Source organism: Lynx rufus, unplaced genomic scaffold (genome assembly GCF_022079265.1).
Source record: "Lynx rufus isolate CCGP_SWC_20201006 ecotype Redwood Valley unplaced genomic scaffold, mLynRuf1.p SCAF_6, whole genome shotgun sequence".
NCBI classification, from domain to species: domain Eukaryota; kingdom Metazoa; phylum Chordata; class Mammalia; order Carnivora; family Felidae; genus Lynx; species Lynx rufus.
Genome location: NW_025814878.1, coordinates 99,139,047 through 99,157,935, shown reverse-complemented (window position 1 = coordinate 99,157,935; position 18,889 = coordinate 99,139,047). Strand labels below are relative to the sequence as shown.

The 18,889-nt window shown below is 36.1% G+C and overlaps 1 protein-coding gene across 2 annotated transcripts in view; it reads right to left on the bottom strand.

The window, feature by feature from the left end:
- Positions 1-3,203: 3,203 nt before the first annotated feature.
- Positions 3,204-18,889, bottom strand: part of MMUT (methylmalonyl-CoA mutase) — a 36,585-nt gene continuing 20,899 nt past the window's right edge. For both annotated transcript variants that reach the window (XM_047102492.1, XM_047102491.1), the window contains exons 10-13: positions 15,506-15,637; positions 13,935-14,082; positions 10,019-10,186; positions 3,204-4,183 (exon numbers count right to left, since the gene is read on the bottom strand). In XM_047102492.1, the coding sequence (XP_046958448.1) occupies positions 4,055-4,183; positions 10,019-10,186; positions 13,935-14,082; positions 15,506-15,637 (577 nt within the window). In that variant the 3' untranslated portion in view covers positions 3,204-4,054. The remainder of the gene's footprint in view (positions 4,184-10,018; positions 10,187-13,934; positions 14,083-15,505; positions 15,638-18,889) is intronic.

Here is an 18,889-nt window from a genome sequence, read left to right as displayed (position 1 = left end):
CATGCCCTGATCTCATGTTAAGTGGTAAAGGAGGTCAGTATAACAAGGGGTTTGAATGCAGAGGGAGGAAATAGGCCATGAATAATTAGAGACTTAAAATGAGTTAATGTGAATTAGAGACGGATTTACTAAATAGAATTCAGTAATAATCTCATATCCAAGGTCACATTCTAGCTTCACTGCTAATGAACTCATCATTTTAGCACAAATGCAGCACAGTTCATGAACAATTATCAACACATAGTTGTACTGACCACAAACCACAATCAAAAAGGATGACATTAGGTGCATCTAAGCAGATTATTAAAGAGATGTGCTTTTCCTGACAGTGTTCGCAGAGCCTATGGGTCTCTATGATGGGGCATTAGTTCAAGAATGTTTCTTCAGGGAAACAGAATAATCCTGAACTTAGGGAGACACCTACAGGTACAGCAGAAAAAAATAAAAAGAGGATCTAAGAAACAGAAAACAATAGCATTATGTTTATTGAGGAAAACCAAAACGATTTTTCTTTGAAAAGATTTTTGAGGGGCGCCTGGGTGGCGCAGTCGGTTAAGCGTCCGACTTCAGCCAGGTCACGATCTCACGGTCCGTGAGTTCGAGCCCCGCGTCGGGCTCTGGGCTGACAGCTCAGAGCCTGGAGCCCGTTTCCGATTCTGTGTCTCCCTCTCTCTCTGCCCCTCCCCCGTTCATGCTCTGTCTCTCTCTGTCCCAAAAATAAATAAACGTTGAAAAAAAAAAAAAAAAGAAAAGATTTTTGATTACTGAATTTTTCACAGTTAGGCACAAATATTTGTCTAATGGATGGTTCATAATTCTTTGGAAAGGAGTCAGGACTTGTCTATTGGTGGAAATAATGTTAGTTGTTTCCATCATCATTTTTACTGAGTGTCTACTAGATAGTCACAAGTGTTTTTAGTCATCACTTTGATAAGTTTTTTCTCATTTAAATTAAAAATATACCGGGTAAAATAAACATATTCTACAGTAGCAGACATCTATGTCTTAACATAAATAGTTTTATTAGATCCCTTTTGTGTTAAGAAAAAGTTTTCGAGTAGTATGAAGCAGGTGGGAATTTGAAGATGCCAGTGAGGGGTGGCGGTGACACATGGCATAATCTTGACACATGGCATAAAGGATAGAGCTGTTTAACAGCCCCCTCACCTCTCCTCTCTGTTATATGAGTCCCTGTTCCCTGAAATGGAAATCAGAGGAAGAATTCATCCTGTTTTCTTTGGTTTTGTTATTTTAACTCTTCTACCTCCAGGCAGGTTTTCTTCAGAAGGGATGCCTCTTCAAACATCTCCTCCACTTCCTATATTTGAGAATATTTATATAACAATGACATTTCCAGTAACTAGCAGGGAAAGGATTTTGATGTACCCTAAAGACATCATTCTATCATGCTTCCAAAGCCAGAAAAACTCTAGTATTGACAAAAAGATCACTGGAAAACAAATCCCATCATTTTACCTTTTCCTGATTTTGACGTTATGTCAGTAAATCCAGTCTCGAAATCACTGCACATCAAAAATGGTCCACAAAAGAACCACCATAATAGGTGAGGGGATATAGCAGATTCCACACAGTAAATACCCAAGGATCAAGAACCTTTTTTTTTTTTTTTTAAGATAGAAGACAGATTCTGTCAATTCAGTCTTCCAAAATAAGATCTTATCCTCTCCATGTCTGTCGTCTCGGAGCAGCACCTGAGCAGATAAGTTTAGATACCAAGAATATCTCTATTACATTATTCTAACAGTCTTCTCTCAACTCCAGTCTTGTCCCCATTAAAAGGCATCTTCCACACAGCTGTTGTGCTAAACACAAACCTCGTCAGATTAGTTCCTTAGTAAAAACCCTTATAGGATTCTGTGTCTTCAAGATAAAGTTCAAATCCCTTAACTTGCCTCTGTACACAATCTGGCTTCTGCCTACCTTCCCAGCTTCATGCCTTACCATTCTTTTTAACAATAGTAATACTACGATAACAATATTAATACCATTTATAAAACATGTACCATATGGGAAGACTGTCCTAAATACTTTTATTGTGGTAGAATATACATAAAATTTACCTTCTTCACCATTTTTAAATGTACTGTGGCTTTAAGTTCACTCACATTGGTGTACAACCACTGCCACCATCCATCTCTAGAACTTTTCATCTTCCCCAACTAAAACTCTATAACCTTTCAATTCCCTAATGCCCCATTCCCTCTCCCCAGGCCCTAGAAGCCACCATTCTACTTTCTGCCTGTGTGAGTTTGACTATTCTAGAAATCTCATATAAACAAAATCATTTGTCTTTTGTGACTGGCTGATTTCATTTAGCATAATGTCTTCAAGCTTTTTCTATGTTGTGGCATGTGTCAGGATTTCCTTCTTTCTTAAGGCTGACTAGTATTCTAAGTATACACTACATTTTGTTATCCACTTCTCTCTCAAGGACACTTGGGTTGCTTCCACCTTTGGGCTATTGTGAATAAAGCTGCTATGAACATGGGTACACAAGTATCTATTCAAGACCTCACTTTCAGTTCTTTTGCATATATACCTAGCAGTGGAATTGCTAGACTGTTTGGTAACTGTTCAGTGTTTTTGAGGAATTGTATCATTTTCTCCAGTAGCGACAACATTGTACACTCCCACCAGCAATGTACAAGGGCTCCGTGATAATTTTAGGTAATAGGTACTTACAACAGGTAATCAATTTGACTGGCCATGGGGTGCCCTGATTACATATTATTTCTGGGAGTGTCTGTTAGGGTGGTTCTGGATGAGACTAGCATTTGAATCAGAGGATTTAATAAAGTAGGTTGCCCTCCCTAACATGTGTGAACATCTTCCAATCTGTTGCGGACCCGAATAGAACAAAAGGGGCACCTGGGTAGCTCAGGTCAAGATCTTGTGATTTGGGAGTTCAAGTCCTACATCAGGTGAGCAAGAGCTCTGCTTCAGGTAAAACACAAGACTTGGGTGTCTTGAACTTGGGACACTTGAACTTGGGAGTTCAAGTCCTACATCAGGTAAAGCAAGAGCTCTGCTTCAGGTAAAACACCCTGCTTTGGGTGAGTGCCACTTCTCTCTCTCTCTCTCTCCCTCTCTCTTTCTCTCAAAAAAAAAAAAAAAAAAAGAAAGAAAGAAAAAGAAAACAGGTAAAAGGCAGAGAAGGGAGGAATTCACCCCTTTTATTTCCTGCCTCACTAACTGATTTGGGACACTTCATATCAGCTTCGCTTGCCCTTAGGCTGTGCTTTACACCATGCACTCCCTTGGTTATCAAGTCTTAAGCCTTGGACTGTACCATTAGCTTCTATACTCCCAGCTTACAACATCATTCTGGAGAAAGTCATATATTAACAACCTAAGCACATTCATCTTAGGAAATATTTATAAGCATCCACTCTCCTGGTCTTGACCCAAGCCCAGCAATAACAAAGTCACATGTTCATGCCCAAGAAGAAAGTAAAGTCACATTTGAAGCAATATTCTGCCATTTCTCCCCTGTTCCAACTTTTGGGTCTAATTTAATATTCTTATTGAAATAATTCTGGTAGAGTTTGGTTGAGGACACAACCACAATATGTTTCTCTACATAAATATGCTTCCTTATTTTTTGCAAGATAGGTGTAATTATTTTATTCATATATCAATTTTATTTTATCATGCTCAAGTCAATATAATGCTAAACTGAAGAATGAGACTAATCAGAAACTTGGGGGAGGGTAAAGTTTAATTTTTTTTAAATAGAAAAATAGTTTTGTAAGAAATACTTCAAATAAATATCATGATTTTCTGAAATAATACCACTGTCTAGAGTTTCTGATGAAGTACTGAGCATGTATTATAGAGTTTTTAAGTATATTTAATTTTTAAAGTGAAACTGTACAAACACGCTTATAACATCACCAAATTCTTAAGTCAGGTATTTTAATGTAGTTTTAAGAAAGTACGTATCAGGGGTTGAATTAAATTGAAGACACAGTTTTACTCTTTGACCATCATTGAAACACTATTCTAGAAAAAAAGCTAACTCAAAAAGAGGATGTTACACAGATTTCTGCTTCTTTTCCAAACACTTCTCAATATCACCAAGCACTTGAACGGCAGCCTTTGGAATTCGAGTCCCAGGACCAAATACACTGGAAACTCCGACTTCAAACAGAAATTCATAATCCTGTTGAAAGAATTTGTTTAATTAATAAAAGAGACAATATTTAATTTCAAGGAAATGAAACAAAAGGGCAATAAATGCTGCCCTTTCTTTGTCCCTGATGCCCCCAACTGTCTTAACTGGTACACTAATGGCATCTGAGGTTGAAAAATTCTTCCTTCACTGGGATTGCTAATAATAGCCACTAGCACCCCTTGTACTCGAAGTCATTAAAAGAACAAAGCATACTCTGCCCCTTTTCCAAATACCCCAGTGTGTGGTATGTGGTAGGAAGTTGTATGGCCCACTGATTGAGAACTTCTGAGCCCTAAGCCGTATAATTTCTCTCACCTAAATTTTTACTACTTGTCATTATTTGTGTTCAATTCAGTATCACATTATAGGTCTGAGCTTATAAGGCTATTTATTTCCTCTAAGGTATTTTGTCTGCAACTCGTGAATGGTGATACTCTTCTTTTGGGGAGTGTTTTATTTTGTTAATTTATTTATTTTTTTTTTGAGTATAGTTGACACACAATGTTATATTAGTTTCAGGTGTAAAAAAGTAGTGATTCAAGTTTATACACTATGCTATGCTCACCACAAATGTAGCTATCATCTGTCCTGTTATATCACTATTATCATATTATTGACTATATTCCTTATGCTGTCTGTGTCTTTCATTACCTTGACTTATTCATTCCATAACTGGAAACCTGCATTTCCCATTCCCTTTCACCCATTTAACCCAACCCGTACTCCCTCCCCTCTGGCAACCACCAGTTTGTTCTCTGTATTTATAGGTCTCATTCTGCTTTTTTATTCACTCACATATTTTTTTAGATTTCATATATAAGTGAAATCATATGGTATTTGCCCTTCTCAGTCTGACTTATTCCACTTAGCGTAACACCCTCTAAGTCCATCTATGTTGTCATAAATGGCACAATCTCATCCTTTTTATGGCTGTGTAATATTCCATGTTTTTAATATACACATACATACTCGCACACATATTCAATACAATTTGAATCTTTTTCAGTGAGACTACAGCCATATATTTGTATATAAAAATATTTAGGTGTCATAATGATTTCTTTTGAAAATGAAACCCTTCACACCCCACTGCTTCCATATCTTAGCTACTGCAAATAATACTTCAATAAACATAGCAGTGCATATATCTTTTCTAATTAGTGTTTTTGTTTTCTTTGGGTGAATGATGCTGCTTTGAATTTGGCTTTGTGAAGAAATCAGATTTTCTGTAAACAAAGATTAGCTCATTTAAAAACAAATTCTCCCATGTTGCTGTTGCTATTTGTTACTTTATTTTAAACAGTCTGAGTGAAAAGATTCCCAGGACACAAATACTGCTCCAGGCTGTAGTCTGTTTAAAAGTTGGAGTATCTGGGGGCGCCTGGGTGGCGCAGTCGGTTAAGCGTCCGACTTCAGCCAGGTCACGATCTCGCGGTCCGTGAGTTCGAGCCCCGCGTCAGGCTCTGGGCTGATGGCTCAGAGCCTGGAGCCTGCTTCCGATTCTGTGTCTCCCTCTCTCTCTGCCCCTCCCCCGTTCATGCTCTCTCTCTGTCCCAAAAATAAATAAACGTTAAAAAAAAAAAAAAAAAGTTGGAGTATCTGTAGCTATAATATTGAGTTTTAGGATATCCTCTAAATCCCTGATCCTTATCCACAAGGGTGATCACATATCCTAGGACATTCTGGTTTGTGCTTATTGTTGCAGTACCCTCTTTGTTTTTAGCAGTCCTTTTTCTATTGAGGTATAATTGACATTTAATGTATTAGCTCTAGGTGTACCACATAATGATTCAGTATTTGTGTATACACTGAAAAACGATCAGCACAGTAAGTCCAGTTAACATCCATCACCACACATAGCTACAAAACTGTGCATGTGTATGTGTGTTGAGAACTTTTAAGATTTACTCTTAGTAAGCTTCAAACATGCCCTACAGCATTATTAACTATAGTCATCACGGTGTATGTTACATCCCTATCACTTATTTATTTTCATAACTAGAAATTTGTAGCTGTTGACTACCTCCACTCACTTTGCCCATCCCTTTCCCCTTGCCTCTGGTAACCACCAATCTGTTCTTTGTATGTAAGAGCTTCGGTTTTTGCATTTCTTAAAGATTTGCATATAAATAAGATCATATGGTATTTATCTTTGTCTAACTTATCTCACTTAGCATAATGCCCTCTAGTTCCACCCATGTTTTCACAAGTGACAAGATCTCATTCTTTTTTATGGCCAAATAATATTCCATGGTATATATATACCACTTCTTTATCCATTCATCTGTGGATGGACACTTAAGTTGTTTCCATATCTTGGCTATTGTAAATAATGCAGGAAAAACAGAGGGTACATATATCTCTTTGGGTGTTTTCTTTCTTTTTTTTAAAATTTTTTTAATGTTTATTTATTTTTGAGAGAGAGAGAGAGAGAGAGAGAGCGAGTGGGGGGAGGGGCAGAGAGAGAGGGAGACACAGAATCCGAAGCAGACTCCAGGCTCTGAGCTGTCAGCACAGAGCCTGACGTGGGGCTCGAACTCACAAACTGAGAGATCATGACCTGAGCTGAAGTCTGATGCTTATCCGACTGAGCCACCCAGGTGCCCCGAGTTAGTGTTTTCATATTCTTTGGATAAATACCCAGAAGTAGAATTGGTGGATCCCATGGCAGTTCTATTTTTAATTTAAAGAATCTCTGTACTGTTTTCCACAATGGCTGCATCAGTTTTGATCCACACCAACAACTCACAAAGGTATCCTTTTCCCACATCTTACCAACATTTGTTATTTCTTTCCTTCTAGAAAGAAGAATAGCCATTCTAACAGGTGTAAGGTGATAACTCATTGTAGTTTTGATTTGCATTTCCCTGATGCATCTTTTCATGTACCTGGCTGGCTACCTGTATGTCTTCTTTGGAAAATGTCTATTTAGATCCTCTGCTCATTTTTTAATTAGACTGTTTTTACAGCACCCTTTTTAATAGCACCCATATTTGTTCTCAAAAGTGGTCACATTTAGATGACAAATTAAATGGTCATGCTAATTATCCCCGATGACTTTTTTGCTGTTTCTTTTATTTCCTTGTAATACTCTTACAATATTATAATTCTTCAATGGTACTTAACACATCTTATTTAACTTTTCTTCTTCTAAGTCTGAACTTCTAAGGGCAGAGAACATTTCTAATCATTTTTATAACCTCAACATTTGACACATTAAAGATACCTCAAACACATCATTATTCTTGGGCAGGTGCTATAGATTTAAGATTTCATAAAAAAAACTTGACAAAACAATAACAATGATCTCCAAATTGGGGATGGCCAAATGGATAAGTTATTTCATTCTATCTTTCCTAGTAATGCTATGAACCATTTATTCTCTCATCTGACTTGTGGATTTGGAAGGTGAGCTCACCTGGAAGAGGACCGTGAAATATTGCAAATGGAGAAAGGCTTCTTGACTTATCTAAGCCTTAACACAGCCTTATAAAATATACTTTAGTGAGGGGATAAAATGTGAGAAACAAGTAGATCTGAGTAAAGGGTACACAGGTGTCCTTTGTACTATTTTTATTATCTATTAGTTTGGAATTATTTTCAAATAAAAAGTTGTTATTTTAGGGGCATCTGGGTAGTTCAGTCAGTTAAGTGTTGGACTTCGGCTCAGGTGATGATCTTATGGTTTGTGGGTTTGAGCGCCGTGTTGGGCCCTGTGCTAACATCTCAGAGCCTCAAGCCTGCTTTGGATTCTATCTCCCTCTCTCTCTGTCCCTCCCCTGCTCACGCTCTGTCTCTGTCTCTGTCTCTCTCTCAAAAATGAATAAACATTAAAAAAAAAAAAAGTTGGTATTTTAAAACATCCTCCACTGAACTGGCCGGGAGTATCATATTGCCTCCTTCATGAAAGAAGTAGGCATCACGAGGCTGCTAACCTTGCTGAAAATACTTGGAAGCCACTGCTTTTAAGAAGGTTAGAAAATCCAGACTATAGTAACACATACTGGTGAGGACAGACCATATTTATTTAATCAGGCTGCAGAAATGGTGAGCTCCACAGTGGCAGTGGCTAAGTCGGCTTGATTAACTACTATATATTAGTGCTTCCTAATTTAAAATCTAAAGGACTTTCAACTGAGTAAGTACATTATTTTATATATTTACTGAAAATAGTGAAAAAAATGTGTACATGTTGATTGCTACAATTATATTATAAAGGATACTCATATTAACACACAAGTATGTCATTACAGAAAATAATCTTTAGTCTTTAAATTCATAGGGAAAAAAAAGTGTGTAAAATACCTACAAATGTTCTGAGTAATGCAAATATCCAGAGGGTTAACACAACTTGTGTGAAATATATTTCTTGAAAATGTCAGCTCACTTAGATAACAGGTTTCTGTTTTTTCTCAACTCATATTTCAATTTCAATATTTTGTGCAGCTTAACTATTTTGGTTCTTAAGTTTTAATATCATGTCTAAGAGCTTAGATATTATAGACTCTAAAACTGCAATACAGATATAAGTTTCCATACACAGACAATAAAGAATAAAAGTCCTTTATATTCCCAAATAGTCAACTATATTTGTGAAAATAATAGGCAATTAACAAAGTTTTGTGTTGACTATATCACTTTAGTGTTGTTAGAAAGAATAAATAACATAGCTTGCTTGCTAGTCCTATGTTATTATCAGTGTCACAACTTCATACATATATTTTCTGATTTCATAAGTAGTATATAAGTAACTATTGTATATTCTGAGTGGTATGGAGGAAAAAAAATAGTAGACCTCGACATAAGATCATATTTCACCAAGAATTTCTGCTACTGTCTTTGTAGCATCTATCAATTATTAACTTAGAGCAATCACATATATCTTCTACCTCTGTATGTTTTCTGTTCTCAATAAAAAAAGAAAACTTGACATAATGAAAAACTGGATTGGAAACAGACCAAATTTAGATCTTAACTAATTATTTTAACTGATAGATAAGGTAATATGTGGAAAGTATCCCCCTACCCCATTAATAAATTAATTGACATCATTGATTGTTACCTAGCATTCATTTCTCCTTTTCTAACAGGATCCACATTTTTGTTCAAGAATCCACCTCTTCCCCAATCAGCCAATAATTTTCAGAACAGGCTGATTCTATTTATTTCTGAATTAGGATATTTTTGGCTCTAAGAAAACTATACCCCAATCAAATTAGCTTTAATGAAAAAGAGGTTTTATAAGACCATGTAAATGATACAGCTCTGAGTTAAGGCAGTATGTATGGATGGAAACATGAAAAAAATGAACAAGGTAGCTACTCTAAGACAACAGAAGCAAGTGCTGCTGACTGGTTAACTAAAGGACTCACTTCATTACAGGACAAAGAGTGCTCACTCTATCTGTGGCGAGGAGTTGATATATGCACTGTGTGTTTACCATTCTTCTCTATTCTAGCTGTGAAATTTTATTACTTTTATCCTATTCCTTTTCCATCATTCTATACCAAATATGAAGGAAGTACATCTCTATCTAGGTTACTAGTTTGCAAAGAGGTAATTCTCTCATAAAGAGAAGCTCTGCATACTGTTAAGTTAAATTATACATAATGAATTACAAGATAGTTTGAACAGAAAATACATTGCCCACTTTTGGACTCTTACTACAATTTACTTAGTAAAATCACCAGGAAATAATTTAGATCAAAATCTACAACAATTTTATCTTTAGCAAAAGTATACAGTAAATTGGAACTACATATAAACTAATATTACTCAGGATTCCCATCATAGCACTAGAAAAATACAGGCGATGAAAAATACCTGTGGTGGTATCACCCCTCCACACATGACAAGAATATCTGGCCGTCCAAGGGAGTTAAGTTCTCTGATGAGCTCAGGAACTAGGGTTTTATGACCAGCAGCGAGCGTGCTCACACCCACGGCATGCACATCTGCATCCACAGCCTGCTGGGCCACTTCTCGGGGAGTCTAAACAATTAGAAAGTAAAGAGACAAATCATCAAGTTATTCCAAAAAGTATTTTAAAACTGTTACCTAGTAAATTAGCATTCCAAGGTTTTCCTCATTAAAAGTCTTGAAGTGACTATAACCTCATATTTCACCATTCTCAAATCATAAATACCAACTCACCCAATTGATGCGATAAACAGCAGGGCTGTATCGCTTCCAGCCCTAGAATTTATCAATTAGATTTGTTACATCAAAATATAGTTCCCCCCAAAACTTTTAAGACAAAGAATATAGGCGAAATACATTATCTATTCATTACAATTTTTGAAAAATACATCTGTTGTCTTCATTATCAACATTTATTGAGTGGTGATGCAGTACAAGACAACATGTTATGGTATCTATGAAGAGGTAAAAGACCAAACATACGATTCAATGTGAAAAGTGAATCTCAGGTTTTAAAGTAGAATGGGAAAGAGGTATGTTAGCAAGATGGCACACTAAGAAGCTGCAGGACCTCCGTCTCCCACGGAGACACTGAACTGACAGCAACATATGAATCGAAATAACCTAAGAACGCTAGAAACTAGTTAAGGAGCTATAATACCCAGGCAAATGCATAAGCAAGAAAAGAGATGGTGTCAAGAAGGCTGCTTTTCACGCATTAACTGGATTTAACCAGTGTGGCATACACAGTCATAAAGGATATTTTCATGTATTCAATTATGAATTGAGTTACCCAGGACCATATTCATTCCCTGCAATGAGTCTGTAACATTTGCTCTTGATAATTTACATGCATTTAAATCACTTCATATAAAAGACACATACAAGTTTCTCATTGTAAATACACTGTAAACTGAGAAATTGGGGAAGGAGAAGGCTATCTCAGAAACCACTTGCACAATAAGCTCAAAAAAATTACCAAAATCTGAGAATTTTCTTAGTTTGGCAATATTTTAAGCCTCATAATTTCAGTGTGAAAACAAAAGATTCTACACTCTTGGTAATGAAGCCATATTCAAGAGTATCTCTAAGAAAATCACACAGCAGATTGGTAAAACCTAGTCTGTGAGAAATATAGCCTATGAAATTAAAACCATTAAGAAAATGTACATATTGTTGATATTGAGTTGTTAAAAGTAAGAAACCTAATTGACTTACACATGATTGCTCATTCATATCATCCATGTTACCATTACCAAAACGTATTAGATTAAAATTCCACTTAATTCGGTTCCATGCTTTATGCTTAGATACACTAAACTGTATTTTATGTCAATAAATAGTGAACATTTTAAAACTTTAAATCTATTTTTTTTAACGTTTATTTATTTTTGAGACAGAAAGAGACAGAGCATGAACGGGGGAGGGTCAGAGAGAGGGAGACACAAAATCTGAAACAGGCTCCAGGCTCTGAGCCGTCAGCACAGAGCCCGACGCGGGGCTCGAACTCACGGACCGCGAGATCACCACCTGAGCCGAAGTCGGACGCTTACCTGACTGAGCCACCCAGGCGCCCCAACTTTAAATCTAATTTTAATGAAATCAGACACAGAACTACAGGATTCTACCTTCATCCACAGATAAGTTTTTCTTTTTTTAAATGATATAGTATTATATTAACAAATTTGTGGTACTAAAAGGCAAATTATATTTTTATAGATGGCATGCAATAGGGAAATAAACTTTTAGCTCTTTGAAAAGTTCTTTTAAGTGACAATTAATGACCATAGTTTTTAATTACTTTCATTTTATAAATATATATATATATTTCCCAAAAGCTAATTTTTAAATATTGGAAATGTATTATATTTGGTCAATATTTAAAACAAACAAAAAGCTGAAGTAAAAGGGAAGTAGCATATAAATAAAAAACTAGAATGAGAAAGTAGTCAACTTAAAGGAAGAATGAAAGCAATCTCAATATATGTATTTACTTAATTTAAAATATATTTGAGATGCTTAACAAAACCTACCTTAAATGTATTTATAAACTTACCTACGAACACAGTTCAAGGACATATCTCCATAAGTTCAGGCTAACTGAATTTCTTCTAGACACTCTAGAGTATTATTTAAAAATTCAAAAGGGAAAACTCTTATGGGAGATTCTACAAAGGGTGCGCCTCTTCAGGAAGGTTATTTCTTTACTTGTAAAAATGTAATCAATTTTTTAGTCTTCATCTTAGCTGACTCATCCACAGCATGGAATAATAGTACCTCCTTTTCCTTGAAATTCTCCTTCCTCCTTAGTGTTCATCCCACTATTCACTCCATTTCCTTTTCCTCCTTTGCTGCCTCCTTCTCTTTTTCCTTTTATTTGTTCAAGTTTTCATATTGCTACCCACACTCTTCATGAGAAGTTAAATGAGTTCTCATGGTTTCAAGTACTATTTACATACTGAGAAGTCTCAAAATCTTATTTATAATAGAGGCCTCTCTTCTATGCTCCAGACATGTATATCCAATTTACATGGCTGTCTTCATCTGAATGTTCCATAAGCTGATTCTCTTAAGCCTACCTCCATTCCCCATAAATAACACCTTTATTAAATTTTCTTCACGATCCTGGCCAACTTCTGCTAAGACCCTGACACTGCCTGTGGGTAAGGTCTGCATTGCTTCTCACTCATTACTGAACATCTTAACTGGACTCCTTGCATCTAGGAAGCTCCTCTCAATCTGCTTAAGAAAGTGATTTTCCTGGAAAGTGAGCTTTCTAAAGTATAAATTTGATTGTCACTCTACCTAGACACCTTTGGGATAATGTTCAAACTCCGTAGAATGGCATACAATTGTAATCTACACACCACCCCAAGCACTGTATTCTAATGTTACTGAACGTCCTACAGTTACCTGAAGGCATCATGCTTTCTCACAGCTCTGTACCTCTGCACCTCTGCTCAAGCCAACGCTTTTCCTAGCAAGCCTTTCCCTGCCTTGCTCTCTATGCTTCCAAAGGCACAGCTCAAACATAAGTTCCTAGGATACTTGGGTAAGTTCCTTGTCCAAATGTTAATTACAGTAATTATTACTCTGCTGTGTTTATTGATAAGTAAATCTTTCTCTGTTAGGAGCCTGTAACCTCCCTGAAGACAAAAATCATCGTATCTTATTCAACTCAGAACCTAGCATCTGGTAGATCATCAATAAGTATATAGTGGATAAAACTTTTACTATGGAAGTTATTACAATGTACTCAACCAAAGATATTTTGTAGAGAAGATTAAAGTTGTATCATTCTATAGAGAATTTCAGCTTCATTTACTTCTAACAAATTATTACCCTGTTGGGTCAAAGATTCTGTGACTAAATAAACTACTACTAGAGAGTAACTAAAAAGAAAACCTACCTATGAATCAAGCTCTCACTCTGATGGTTGATTTCCCTTTCAAAACATTTTTCATCAATCTGATGTGGGCTACCTTTCCACAAATTATCAGACAAATCTCAATAAATAGTACAATAAGATCTTTGAAAGTAATCTTCAGTTTTAGAAACCTAATAACAGTTTAGTTACTGACACTGATTTTTACAAAGTGTGAGAAACAAGTACATTAACATAAATTCTACTTCTTTCTTATTTCTGTCATAATTAACTGGATTATATGCATTCAAAAATAAATTAAGGAATTTGTGGAATTCATTTTCTTCTTTTACACCTTGAAAAACATCATCATGGTTTATCGTCTTTTTTACTATTTTTTCTAAATATAAGTGATTTACTACATTCTTTTTGAAGTTATCCCAACATTTTCAGTACCTGAAAAAGAGGACCTATGTCCACATCAAAACCAAGATCGGCAAATCCTGTAGCAATAACTTTTGCTCCTCTGTCATGTCCATCTTGTCCCATTTTTGCCACAAGAAGACGAGGTCTGCGACCTTCACGTTCCATGAATTTATGAACCCTAAGAACATTTTAAAATATAATAGTTATTGGGGCGCCTGGGTGGCGCAGTCGGTTAAGCGTCCGACTTCAGCCAGGCCACGATCTCGCGGTCCGTGAGTTCGAGCCCCGCGTCGGGCTCTGGGCTGATGGCTCAGAGCCTGGAGCCTGTTTCCGATTCTGTGTCTCCCTCTCTCTCTGCCCCTCCCCCGTTCATGCTCTGTCTCTCTCTGTCCCAAAAATAAATAAACGTTGAAAAAAAAAAATAAATAAATAAATAAAATAAAATAAAATAGTTATTAAAAAAATAATAAAATAAAATAAAATACAACAGTTATATGTTAATTGTCCAAAAGTAAGATATAAAATCTATAATGTATTCACAGTAAATCTTTCAAGTTTATGTAAAAATACCTTTTTACATCCATTACTCACATTTTATGAATATCTCTATTTTACATTGAGAATTCCATTAAAGCCTGGATATGCTTACCACCTTCCCTCACAGAGGAAAGTCTGAAAGATGGCCCAGCCTGTAAGCCCATAATACTTGAGAACATCACAGTGAAGACGAGAAAATGACAATTTTTTCCTTCTTAAACCAGTCTCCAGCGTATAATATGCATAAATATTTAAAAAGAAGCTTAAAAGTGCCTTTCAGAGTCATTCATACAAATGTAACTCACTGGCTGCTTTGAGCTGTCCATATTTCACCTACCCATCACAAGTGTGAACCTCTTCAAGCTGACTGCAATGTGGTGATTTCTAATGACATATAATCAAAATACCTTCTAACTTAAACCAATAAATTTACAGCCCAGATGAAAAAATACATTTGCTTTTGTTAAAAGAAAAAAAAATCCATTTTGATGACTTTCACCTTGGATGTTTTGGTATTTATCTCATCTATAAGTAGTGACATAAAAAGTGGAAAATTTGTTATAAAATTTGAGAAAAACAATAATCAGGAAGCTACATTTACACATGGAAAGCATGATCAATTTGTATTAATTTATAGTTCCTAATCATGCTTGACAATACTATTTACTGTCCATTCAGTGAGACTGATTTTAATTTACGCATAGATGGTAACCAAATTATTTATTTTCAAACATGAAAATTATTTTATAACTATATGAAAATTAAACAATTCGAATAAACTTAAGAATGTAAGTATACTATAATAAGGAGACTGAAATTTAAGTATCTGGGGGATATGAAGCAGTATCAACGCTAGTTGAACAAACATTTGTTTTAATTAGAAACTCTTAAAGGGAACTATAGTGAAAATTGAAAATATTATTTTAGTAAACCTACAGACTAACGGGAAAGTCCATTCAAATGTTTTCCAAATGGTATGTGAGAAAATTAAGCCCGCAACTGATTCATTGGGATTATGTTCACAGAAAAGATGGCATTCTGGTTTAAGAAATCTCATTTATTACCTCTGGATAGCAAATGATATCTCTTTACTTTCTCCAAATTCCTGCCGATAGGCTCCACTGACCATACGATCATTAGCTTTATGTTCACCAAAAACCTTTTTCATAGCATCTGTGATTTCTCCAACTGTACATCTAAAATATTAAAATAATAAAATAGAGGTTCTGTTAACATCATTATTTGAGATAAAAAATATTTACTTTAATATTCAATATAATAGGACACAATTTATTACCTAAAAAGTAGGCTATCAAAAACTATGGTATATGTCTCTCTCACTGATTTATTTTACTTAAATAAAAATGTTTTCTACTGCACTGATGAAAGCTTCTTTCCTCAGATTACTTATGAAAAATGATTCTGGATGCCTCTATACATAGCAATCTTTCTCCCTTTTTTTTTTTTTTTTTTTTTTTGGTACAAAAAGGTGATTTTATTAAAGCATGGGGACAGGACCCATGGGCAGGAAGAGCTGTCCTGGGATAGTAAGGAGAGACTGATTATATACTTGGGAGTTGGGGAGGTAAAGTCAAGGGGGAAGTTTCCAAAGGGATTTTCATATGCTAAAGAAGAAACACAGGGGGCCTAGCCATTGTCAACCTAAGGTTGTTTTTTCCCTCTAGCAAAGCATTAACATTAGGACAGTAGGGAATTTAACATTTTTGAAACAAAAAATGGCTGACTTAAAAACTATAAATAGACAAGCATGTAAAGATTACTGAATAATTCACCAATTAACAATACAACTAGGGCAGGGGGTGGGGGGCTTGGGGAGGGCTGGGTGGCTCAGCTGGTTAAGCATCCTACTTTGGCTCAGGTCATGATCCCACAGTTTGTGGGTTCAAGCCCTGCATCAGGATCTGTGCTGACAGCTCAGAGCCTGGAGCCTGCTACGGATTTTGTGTCTCCCTCTCTCTCTGCCCTTCCCCCACTCTCTCTCTCTCTCTCTCTCTCTCTCTCTCTCTTAAAAATAAACATTAAAAAAAATTTTTTTAAATACTACAGGGCAAAGAGCAAAATTCCCATTGATACTTCTTGATAAAAAGTCTTTTAGCATATTCCATTCATTTGTTTATTAATTCATTCAACATTTATTGAGTGTCTAATATAGGGCAAGCATGGTAAGTGCCAGACATATGGTGACAAACAAGACTGGGGGAGGGGGAAAAGAAACCTGCTCTCACAGAGCTTACCATCTAGTCAGAGGATACAGACAATACATATGAACTCAAATCAATTAATATGGATTTCATATGATAATAAGTACTATGAACACACTAAAAAGGTGAAATCTGGTGTCTGGAAAAGCTATTCTGAAGATAATGAAGATAAAGCTTTTGAACTAAGATCTAAATAATGAAAAGGAGAAACTGAAGGGAACATAAAGGAGAATGGAAAAGTGTTTGAAAAAGAAAATACTAAGTGCTAAGGTTCTCAGAGGTAAAAAAAAGAAAACAAAACAAAAAACCAAAACATGTTCTATGTTTTAAAAATAGAAAGAAGGACACTGGGGACACAGCATAATGAAGGAAGCAGAATAAGGTAGGGTCAGAGAGAGAGGCCAGAGTCACATCTCACACAATCCTGCAGGCCATTGTAAGATTAGGTTTTAATTTAAAAGCATGAGAAACCTCTGGAGGATTTTAAACACAGAAATCACCTTATTTAAGAAGTTAAAACTGAAAAACAAAAATAAAAACAAAAACCCAACCCACATACTAGTTATCCTACCTCTTAAGTACTTCAAACATGTTAAAAAAAAAAAAGTTCATAAATAACAAAAGCAAAAATAATTCACCAATGACATCATGTATGGAGAGAAAATTTTTTGTGGTTCACTTGCTTTTCTGCATGTCCTATGAGGCAAAGTACTGACTGACCTTTATTTTGGGGTATCCATTCAAAGGTATCTATGAATAGCTTTGGAAGCCTTGCCTACCTCTGGACAAAGAGTAGTTTTGTGTACTGTCAAAAATAAAAATGTCTATGCTCGAAAATGCATCAAACTTCTCAACCTGCAAATGAGTGACATGGATTCACTACAACAGCCCAGTGTCCTGAGCCAGGGGAAATACACAGGATTAATACACTCTACCCATCCTGCAGGAGGTGGTGAAGGAGGCTTAGCTGCCTCTGAAGGGCTTCAGTGGGTTTTTCTGTTATCACTTGCTGAAATTCTTGAAAGGCTGGTTCATCCTTTATCATCTACGAATACTTTTAACCCTTTCCCAAACTTTGTTAGAAAGCTTCAGTAACTGGTCACTAAACAGAAAATTAAGTACTTATGCATTAATGAACTCTAAATCAAAGTGTGTTTGATTTTTAATACACCTTTAATAGCTCCACATGCTTCCAGAATAGGCCGGCGGGACACAACTGGACCCTGGAGTATCATGAATAATGAATGCTCTATCTGCTCAAACCCTGGTGCCATCCAAGTATTGTAAATGAATAAAATGTCTTCGGTGGCCCCGCTGTTGGGCTAGCTGGCCTACCAGCTGCACTGCATCCTGCACCACATCGTGGCACGCGAGTTCCTGGGGGTGGTGAGCCCACTACCTTTCATCCCATGAAGGAAAGGAGAGGGCTTACCTATGTCTCCTGCTTGGAGAAGTTTCATGATGCCCTTGGTGAAGAACATATGTGAGTTCACTTATAATTCGTTACCATCTAACTGCTGAGATGACTGACCTCAGCTTTACTCTGGAGATGAGAAATGAGCACACACACCTGAACAGTTCTCACTACCTTATTTTGCCAGTAACTGAATTTGACAAAAATCGATCACTTCTGCTCTGTTTTGTTCATCTATCTGTAGAAATGTTTAGATCTATTTAGCTAGTTACTAGTAAGATGGACTTTCTCAAAATCTGACAAATGTGTGCTTGGTATTTTTTAAGTATTAATGTTTCATTTTTTAAATTTTATTTAGAAGGATTAAAGCCTCGTAATGTTTACATGTTTAAAAAAACATATGAATGTCGCAAGTGCACAGATATTTAAGAAAAACAAAAGTTAACTTCATTTGCACTTCCAATATTTTCTTTTAGGCTCACAAGGTTTATAGAAGCAACCTTTTATTTAAATACACTTTGAAAATCTCAACTGGTAAACTTAAAAATTTTTTTTATTTCAGAAAAAGAGACAGAGAAAGAGAGAGAGACTGAGAGGGGGTCAGAGGCAAAGACAGAGAGAGAGAGACAGAGAGACAGAGAGACAGAGAGAGAGAGAGAGAGAATCTTAAACAGGCTCCACACACGAGGGGCTCAATCCCACCACCCTGAGATCATGACCTGAGCTTAAATCAAGAGTCAGATGCTTAACCAAGTGATCCACCCTGGCACCCCTAAACTGGTCAACTTCTGGTATTTGGAAATCTCCGAACT